This window comes from Sorghum bicolor, chromosome 4 (genome assembly GCF_000003195.3).
Source record: "Sorghum bicolor cultivar BTx623 chromosome 4, Sorghum_bicolor_NCBIv3, whole genome shotgun sequence".
Classification (NCBI taxonomy): domain Eukaryota; kingdom Viridiplantae; phylum Streptophyta; class Magnoliopsida; order Poales; family Poaceae; genus Sorghum; species Sorghum bicolor.
In genome coordinates this window covers 12,673,732-12,683,887 of record NC_012873.2, presented here as the reverse complement: position 1 = coordinate 12,683,887, position 10,156 = coordinate 12,673,732, and the positions used below count along the sequence as shown (strand labels likewise).

Below are 10,156 nucleotides of genomic sequence, written 5' to 3'. Positions count from 1 at the left end.
TCATACTCCAGTGTTTGACTCTCTGCCAATGACAACCGATCTGGAAGCAGCAGCGGCGGTCCCTGAGGAGATTCTGGAGCGCAGGCTGGTCAAGAAAGGTAACCGTGCCATTCCACAGGTCCGCATCTCTTGGTCTGGTCTATCGTCCAGTTCGGCTACCTGGGAGGACTATCATGTGTTGAAGCAACACTTCCCGACAGCGCCAGCTTGGGGACACGCTGGTTCTTCAGCGGGAGGAGATGTAACAACCCAGGCTGTCACAAGGGAGTGAGGCGGGCGTCATCCATGTAGGGAAGCGTAGAGTTAAATTCCTGTTTTCATTACAGTGTATGTCGTGTGGGCCCCTGGCCAGAGTCTGTAATCGGCACTTACATTCAGAAAGCAATAGATCGATCGGAAGAGGAGATTTCTCCCGACGTTCCTCGCACTCTCTCGCTACTCTTGCGGCTCACGTCGACGGCGATCCCTCGCCGGCGGCCAGGGGTTACATCTCGTCACCACCGTCTGCGGTCATCTAGCATATTCCGGCAACGGCGAGTGGGCAGAAGGAGGACAACGACGCGGAGGAGTAAGGGACGAGCAAGGTAGCCGCCGCCGTCGGAGGAGGAAAGATGATACTCCCGGTTGCTAAGCTCGGGACCCTGTTGCTGAAAACGATGTCGAAGCCCATCGCGACCAGGCTAAAGACGGAGGCCAGCCGCCACCCCAAGTTCCGGCAGCTAATCATCAACCTCGCCCAGGTAGCGGTGTTGCGTACCTCTCTTCGAGTCGTTCTATAAAAATCATAATAGGGTACGGAGTGGATTTTCCGGCCGTGTAGGGTTTGTGGTCTGGTTTATTTTAGATCACTGGTTCCTGGTCCGACGGCCAAAGGCTACTAACTCAAATCTTCGTTACCTGTTCTTGTTTAGAAGCTTGCTATTTGACCTTATTCAGATCGCTTTTGCTTGCTTCTACCTTGGCTGGTGCTCGTTTCTTCACTTGCTGGTTACTTGGTTAGTATATGAGGGGCGCAATATGAGGTCTGGGGCCATGGATTATTGATGGAGCACCTGGTCAATTTACATTTATTAAGTCTGATTTGGATCCAGAGCGTGATTGCACGAAATGTTCTTTTTTCCTGTTTTGTTCTCATGTACGATGGTGCTGGTTGTTGTGTTAAATTGTGGTGTTCTGACGCTTTAACTGCTGGATGGATGTCATCCACCTGCCCTATAAATGAACCTGTCTTTTGATGGTAACTGAAAGGGGCTTTAGCCCTGAAACTCTATAATGTTTGTTCTTAAATGGCATGTTCCTCTAAACTAAGCAACATGTCAGTCTGAAATTGGCATGTTTCTTCACCTCAATTGACACACAGCAAATTTCCATCTGAATGTGCAAATTTTGTAGCTGAACTGTTCACCTCTTTCTAGAGCCCGCGATCCAGAATACAGAAAGAAAACACACAATTATTGAGGTGACAATGGCATATCTAGCGACTAGCTAATTTTCCTATGATTAATAAATCATACAACACAGGAATTGTATAAAAGAACTGCATCGGCTTGTATTGAGGTACCCAAACCAAAATTCAGTGACCTTGGACCTTGTGCTGAAATTGCTTGGATTTCACTGGTTCTATTCGTTATTCCTTTTTTCCAGAACCTTACATTTGCATATGTCAACATGACCATGGAGACTAAAATTGGATCCCAAAAATGACAGCAGCTCCTATTGAAGCAATGAAGCTAGCTCGGTATTCTTAAGAAAAGGAGAAAAAGGAAACACTTCCTTTTTTTTTCTAGGTGTCACCTTAGTTTGCTTCTTGCTCTAAGCTGAAAGAGTTATCTGAAATCGTAGGTGTTTTTTTACTTTATCCTTGTGCTAGATCTATTCCTAATTAAATTTTCTCCAATACCCTATTTTCACACATGTATCAACTTTACAGCGTTTCCAACTTAACCAGAGCAACATGAAGATCTGATAAATTGATAGTTCTGTGTCTCATCTATGATTTCTAGTTATCAGCATATTAGAAATAGCATCTATAGATGATCGTTTGGGATTTTGGGTGGCATTCACTCTAGGAACCGTTAAAATTTTGCTGGGATAGATGTTTCCTAGTGAGAAGAAATAATTTCATTGAATCTTTGAATGTCCTTTTTTAATAATTCTGGTTATTCCCTTTTTACTTTCAATAAGTTGGCAAATTTTAAAATTACCAGCCTTGGAATTTTATCATTTGCAGCATACATTTTTTTTGTCTGTTCTGATGATATAGTGAACCTTTGTTTCACAATTCATGCAAAGAGCCAACAAAGTGCAGGCTCTCATAGAAATCACTAAGTATGTTGGTCATTCATATGACGTAGTGTATGTGGATAGATGTATAAACCTTGCTCTGTAAATCATGACAACAGTATATGTATTAAAAGGATTCAAAAATTTTTATTCCCAGATTGAGTATTAACTGTTTTCAGTACTCGCCTGATGACCTGCTATTTTAGTTTTTCAAGAACAAATTGAACATTGGAGTATTGGACTAGAAAATGCCAAATAGCATGTGAATGGTAAACAGATTCCTTCTGAATTCTTATCGATTGCTGTCATGTGGGGCCACACCTACACACGGAGAAGGCGCGCAAGGGACGAGTGGAGGGCCGTGGCAGCAACAGTACCGTAGGCTCAGTCCAGGTGCATGGTATTATGCCTTGGAACAAGATGAGGACATTGCCGCCATGGGAGCGCTTTCGTCAGCTATGCTCACTCCACTTCGGTCCGGTGGTTCAGGGCACCCGCCTAGCCGAGCTGGCGCGCCTTCCCTTCCTGTCCACAGTGTAGGACTACTCCGAGCGCTACAATGCTGTCCTCTGCCACGAATGTGACCTCTCCCCTCGCTAGAAGGCGGAGCTGTACGTGGGCGGGCTGCCGGAGCAGATCAAGCTCCATGTGGAGATGCGCGCCCCGCCCGACCTTCAGTCCGCCATGTACCTCGTGCGGGCATTTGAATGGTGCGTGCCAGCACCAGCGGCTGCATCTCCAACGCGTGGCGCCCGAGCACCCCAGCGCCTCGGCCTGCCTCCACCGCCCAGTGCCCTAGGGGCACCTGCAGCCGGCGCGCTGCCTCTACCGGCTCCGGGACAAGGCGGAGCACCTGCGGCGCTAGCCACACGTCCTTTCCGCCGTCTCTCATCAGCAGAGCAGCTCGAGCGCTGCCGCAGGGGCTTTGCTTCAACTGCGATGAGCCTTTTTTTCGCGGTCACGTGTGCCCATGCTTGTTCTACTTGGACGAGGACGACTACATCGATGATGATCTAGTCGCGGCCGACGCGCTCGTGGTCATTCACTCGACGAACCCGGCCGTCCAGGAGCCCGCGGCCACGGCTAACTCATTTGTGGTCTCTCTCCGTGCTGTTACAAGAATCCAACTGACCAACTCCATGCTACTGCCCATCACTCTCAAGGGCGAGCGTTTTCTTGCTCTCCTCGACACGGGCCGACGCACAACTTCTTGCAGGGTGCGGCCATGCGTCGCCTGGGTCTCTCGCCGGCTGGTGATGAGCAACTCCGTGTCACGGTCGCCAATGGCGACCGCCTTGCCTGCGAAGGGTTCGCCCGCAACGTTCCCCTTCGCATTGGCACCGAGGACTTCACCATTACGTGTGTGGGTCTCAACCTGGGCGGCTTCGACTTCATCCTCGGCTTTGACTTCCTCCGAACGCTGAGGCCCATCCTTTGGGACTACAGGGCTCCCACTTTGACATTCTGCAAGGATGGATGCCACATCACTTGACAGGGTGTGGGGTGCTCGCCCGCGCCGGCCAGCCAACCACAGCTGATTGCGGTCATGGCTGACCCAGGGCTGCCCTTGCTGGATAACCTTCTTCAGCAGCACATCACCATCATCGACGAGCCTCAAGGGCTCCCTCCGGTACGCTGCTGCCCGACATGGCTCTGGTGGCTGTACGGCCGTACCGCTACCCCCAGCTGTAGAAGGACGAGTTAGAGTGCCAGTGTGCGACGATGCTTGCACAAGGCATCATTCGCCAGATCACGTCTCCGTTCTCAGCCTCCGTCCTCCTAGTACGAAAGGCGGACAAGTCTTGGCGTTTCTGCATCGACTACTGTGCCCTCAACGCCAAGACCGCAAAGGACAAGTTCCCGATTCCCGTGGTGGCTGCTTGATGAGCTCATTGCGCCGCTTCTTCACCAAGCTCGACCTGCGCTCAGGCTACCACCAGGTGCAGATGCATCCCGAGGACATCGCCAAGACGGCGCTCCGCACGCACCACAACCACTACGAGTTCCTAGTGATGCCGTTTGGCCTCTCCAATGCCCCAGCTACCTTTCAGGCCTTGATGAACGATGTCCTTTGTCCGTTCGTCCGACGGTTCGGGCTGGTGTTTTTCGATGATATCTTGATCTATAGTGCCTCGTGGGCTTAACACCTTCAACATGTCAACATCGTCTTCAACGCACTGCGGGTGCACCGTCTCCTCAAGCGCTCCAAGTGCTCATTTGGGGCCTTGTCTGTGGCCTACTTGGGCCATGTCATCTCGACTGGCGGCGTGGCCATGGATGCCGAGAAGGTCGTCGTGGTTCGCGCATGGCCAACGCCTCAGTCCTCCCGTGACCTCCGCGGCTTTCTCGGCCTCGCGGGGTATTATCGAAAGTTCATCAAGGACTTTGGCCTCATTGTGGCTCCACTTATACGTCTCTTGCGGTGAGACGCGTTCGTGCGGGACGATGAGGAAACGATGGCCTTCACGGCGCTCTAGGGCGCCCTCACGACAGGCCTTGTGCTTCAGATGTCGGACTTCAACAAGGTCTTCATTGTCGATTGCGACGCGTCCGGGGCAGGGTTTGGCACTGTTCATCAGGGTGCTGGACCACTCGCCTACTTCAGTTGACCGTTCGCTGCTCGACACCTTAAGCTCGCCGCCTACGAATGCGAGCTCGACACCTTAAGCTCGCCGCATACTTGTGGGGGCGCCACTTCTTGGTGCGTACGGATCATTACAGCCTCAAGTTTTTGCTTGACCAGCGTTTATCTACAGTTCCCCAGCACCAGTGGATCAGCAAGCTCTTTGGCTTCGACTTTGACGTCGAGCATTGCCTTGGGTGGCTTAATACGATGGCCGATGCTCTTTCGCGGCCAGCAACGGCTTTGAGGAGGCTGCCGCACCTACAGGGACGCTGCACGCTCTCTCCGGGCCATCCCTCGCCTTCCTCGATGACGTCCGTCAAGCCACGGCGGTGGTCGCGGACGCCCAGACACTGCTGCAGCGTCTCTAGGCTGGGGAGCTGACAGCCCCATGGCGTCTAGATGAGGGCCTCTTGCTGCACGGCTCACACATCTTTGTCCCTGACCATGGGGACTTGCGCCACTAGGCCATTCTCCTGGCCCATTCAGGAGGCCATGAAGGGGTACAAAAGACACTTCATCGCCTTCGCGCTGATTTCTACATTCCGGGTGACCGCGTCCTCGTCCACGACTGGGTACGTTCGTACAGCACCTGCCAACGCAACAAGATGGAGACGTTGCAGCCGGCTAGGCTGCTGGAGCCCCTCACTGTTCCGTCTTAGGTGTGGGCGGATATTGCGATGGACTTCATTGAAGGTTTGCCAAAGGTCGGTGGCAAATTGGTCATCCTCACGGTGGTCGATCGATTCTCCAAATATGCACACTTCATTGTGCTCGGCCACCCCTATACAGCAACTTCGGTGGCGTGTGCCTTCTTCGATGGCATTGTCCGGTTGCACGGGTTTCTCTCTTCCATCGTCAGCGAAAGGGATCCTGTGTTCACCGGCCATGTGTGGTGGGACTTGTCCAAGATGACGGAGTCAAGCTTCGCATGAGCACAGCTTTTCACCCCCAGACAGATGGCCAATCGGAGGTGGTCAACAAGGTGATTGCTATGTATCTTCGATGTGTGACAGGTGATCGTCCGCGCGCTTGGGTGGACTGGCTGTCTTGGGTGGAGTATTGTTACAATACCTCCTTCCACACAGCTCTCCGTGCGACTCCATTTGAAGTGGTGTACAACCGACCATCTCCGCCCTTGCTGCCCTATATGCCAGGAACTGCCCGCACGGAGGCGGCGAACGCCCTTGTGTTCTCGGGATGAGATCTTGGCGGAACTCCGCCAACGTCTGCTTCAGGCTCATGAGCTGTCCAAGTGGTACTACAACGCCGGCCATCGTGATCTGGAGTTTGCTGCTGGCGATTGGGTGTGGCTCCGCCTCCTTCACCGCACCACCCAGTTCCTGGACCCTCGCGCCAAGGGCAAGCTTGGGCCACATTATGCTGGACCATTCCGTATCCTCGAGCGTATCAGGCAAGTGGCGTACATGTTGGAGCTTCCGGAGGGGTCTCGTCTTCACGATGTGTTTCATGTGGGCTTGCTGAAGCCCAATCGTGGTGACCCTCCTGCAACTCCTGGCACCCTCCCTCCGGTGCTGGATGGGCGTCTTCTTCCCGGGCCGGACCGTGCCTTGTGTGCTCAGCAACGATGCAGCGAATGGAAGGTCCTCATCCGCTGGCATGGGCTTCCCAATGAAGATGCGACCTGGGAGTCCCTTTATTTCCATGCCTCCTACCTTAGACTTCTAGCTCGAGGATGAGCTGTTTTAGCAGGCGGGGAGAGATGTTATGACCGCCGTCCAGTATGCACGCCGAAAGCCCATGAGTGGCTAACCTGGCTGCCGGCATAAGAGGGGGGGGGGGGGGGGGGGGCTAAAAGCCCATATTATTAGATATATTCCTATTATTAGAGATATTTACTGAGAGAGAGAGAGAGAGGTAATTATATATATGGCTTCTAAGACTTTGGAATAATTAAGCAGAAACAATATAATTGTTTCCAGCTTCTTCAGGGAGCCGGGATTTGCCCTAGCCGCTGCCCTCCTCTTCCTGCTCGTGCTCTCGCCACCTTGCCACTGCGCCTGTACGAAGGCAGCGAGGTCCCAAGCCAGCTCCTCCTCCCTCTCACCCCTACAACCTACGCACTGTCCCTGGTAGGATCCGAAATCCTATCACTGTCCCTCGACGCCTTTGACAACTGCTTTGTTTCAATAGATCTAATATCCTGTGTGCTAAAGCAGAAAATCTAATTATATTGGGGGGGGGGGGGGTGGGGGTACAAGTGTGTTGTGTGCACTATAACCTTATAGACACCTGATTATTAACAGAATAATTTAGAAATTCGGTTAGTAGCTAGTCTGGGTTAATGTATTCAGTTAAATAATGAGTCAGTACATTGCTCATCGAGATCCAGTCTATAGAGGAAAAAGACGGGCACGTGGAAATAATTGCCTTAGTTATTGTGGCTTATCTTACCTGGCTTAGATGCTTTCCATTTTCATAGTCACCTTACTTAACATTTGCATTAATCCCATGCACTAAATGGCTTATGAATTATTAAGATAAATCTCTTGAGTCTTGGACAGTACACCTTTCCACTCAAAATTTTTTGATTTGTTTTTCGCCTTTGCTATTATTTGATTGTCACTTATTTAGGGAGCTTTGAAGATACCTACTTCTTTTGTAGGCAAATCACCGTATCTCCACAAACATCCAAAGAAGAGTATATGGCCATTCAACTAGTGTTGAGATTCGGCCATTGAATGAGGAGAAAGCTGTTCAAGCTGCTGCAGATCTTATTGGGGAGCTCTTTGTTTTCTCGGTATTCACTAAATCAAAGCTAAATGTGTTCCAAACCTGCTACATATGTTCCTTGTTATCCTCACTTTTTGTATGATTCTGTAAGTGTTATGCAAACCTATTATTTATGTATGACCAATGAGCCAATAAACATATGATATGCTCATTAGAAACTCGAAACATTATCAAGACAAACAAGAGTGATTCAGACTCTTTTTGTAGACTTCATTTCACTAAATTTATTGTTTATATAGTTTGGTGATTTTTTTTTTATTTCAGCCATTTGCTAAACTTACACAAAAATTATGTAGTAGGTTGCTGGGGCTGCTGTAATCTTTGAGGTGCAAAGAAGTGCAAGGTCAGAGGCCCGAAAGGAGGAGGCTCGCAAAAAGGAAATTGAGGTAATATCCCTGGGATGTCCAGTTTTTTTCTAACTCGTGGTCTATTGTGCTTTCGCAAATTTCTGAATTTCTTGTAATTCCCTGGTACCACCACATGTTCCAGAGAACTGAATATCTTTTAGTGTATGTAATCTAGAAAATGTGGCCCATGTTTTAACATAGTTTCCTGCTGTTTCAACTCAAAACAGAAAATATCAACAAAAAATCTACTGCTGTTAATCTGCCCAATGCTTTTCAATGTTTCTGCAGGAAGTCTTGGGCAGCCATTAGTTAGTTTGACTGAAAAAGATGACTTACAGGTTTTCCAAATTAGGAACCACAAGTCCACTAGGCTGTTTTTGACCATAACATATCAAGTTTCTATGTTTGAGAGTACAACATGTGGAATAACCTTGCTATTGCTTGTTCTGTATTGATCACCCTTTCTTTGGCCACGGTTGTACAGGCATATCTGCTCTAACAGCGATTCAAGAACCAAAAGCAATTTCCTAGTTATTATCTGCATTTCATCCTTTCAACTGATGTTCAGATATCATGATTCACAAGGATGTTTCCATGCCCTTCAGAAATAATTATAATGTGTAATGCTGTACTCCGTATTTTATTATGCACAAATAGTAGTATTAAAAAAAAGGGATCCTGGAGAGGAGATTTGTGTCAGCATTTTCTGTAATATTCGTTCATGAGTTATTTTGACTAAAAGCAGCATTGTTGCATGCCAAGCACATTTGCATCCCATGCTCCAGTTGATTTGTGTCAAATGGGTTTTATACAAAAAAAATTCTGTTGTAGCTGTTTATCAATAATTCCTAAATCTTTATATGGTTGTTACTTCTGTCATGAAGGCAATAAGGCAAAAGGAGGAACAACTGGCTCAAGATTTACTAATCATGAAGCAGAAGCTTAGTGACTTAGAGCACGTTGCTAATTCACGAGGTCTCTCTGGATTATTCAGGAGCAGCAGTGTGCCAGATCAGAGGCCACATGCCTAGTTGGTTTGACTGAAACAAAGCTGTCGCTTCAAGGACAAAACTCTTAACCAGTTGAACCAACGACTCTCCTGCCCTGTTTCTTGAAGCTCCCACCATGTTGATTGTGTTGTCCCACTAACCATTATGGGATGACCCCATCGGATTTGAAAGACCAGAGTTTATTTTGGCATGCTGTCTACTTGGTTCTGGCAAGTTGCACTAAATGCACGAGATGTATGGGGCGTGTTGTGAAGACAAAAAGACTCATTCAGATGTCATGTTGTGGAGGATTCCTCTTCTATGCAGTTTCTCTCTTTGTGCTTTGGAGGTGTTTTTTTTTTGTGTACGATAAGGGTCTAGTTGTAGTTGTGCTTTTTTGGTAGAATTTCTGGAATCCATCTGGGAGTGCAATATTTTGCTCGAGGATTTTTTTTTTAGACCAAAGACCATTGGCCCCGCTTTGTATAAAGCATAAAAGATTCAGCTGGGGAAACCAACGTTTAGACCTTGTTTAGTTACACTCAAAATCCAAAAAAATTTTAAGATTTCTCGTCACATTGAATAAAAAATAACTAATTGTATAGTTTGGTTTTAATTTGCGAGACGAATCTTTTGAGCCTAGTTAGTTCATGGTTGGACAATAATTGCTAAATACAAACGAAAGTGTTATAGTATCAAAATCCGAAAACCTTTTTGGATCTAAACCAGGCCTTACAGAGAAAGTGTACAAAATGGTGTCTAAGGTATAACCCTCAGGAAAACAAACAGGTTCAGATAGATACATCCAGAATACCAAAAAGCGTCAAAAGCATAAGCTAAACTGATCGCTAAGCCACTATTTTTGGACTTTTTGCTCCAAATGATTTGATATCCTTTCTGCCGTCGAAGCCCACCTCTTTTCCTTCTCGAGTAATGTACTCCATTTCTACATAAAAATGATTGATCGGTGTACCACCACGTTAAGACTGACAATGATTTTTTTGCTGAAAACATAGTCATTACGAGTCAGCCAAAGACTCCAACAAATGCACGCTAGTAAGAAGATCATCTTGGTCTTTGGAACATCTCCCTGACTCCCACTAGAGTCTAAAAAATGTTGCAGGTTTATGGGCAAAATTTTGCAAAGGAGAGCATCATGA

General features: G+C 48.1%; 1 protein-coding gene across 2 annotated transcripts; it reads left to right on the top strand.

Annotated features, from left to right (window-relative positions):
* On the top strand, positions 334-9,514 carry LOC8059072 (OPA3-like protein). Of its 2 annotated transcripts, none has more exons than XM_021459758.1 (4): positions 334-740; positions 7,533-7,667; positions 7,960-8,046; positions 8,492-8,791. In XM_021459758.1, exons 1-4 carry the CDS (start codon positions 612-614, stop codon positions 8,504-8,506), a joined length of 366 nt encoding a protein of 121 aa, XP_021315433.1. In that variant the 5' UTR covers positions 334-611; the 3' UTR covers positions 8,507-8,791. The 2 variants fall into 2 exon arrangements, with proteins under 2 accessions (XP_021315433.1, XP_002453655.1); XM_002453610.2 differs by lacking the exon at positions 8,492-8,791 and adding an exon at positions 8,892-9,514 and having other exon boundaries at positions 343-740.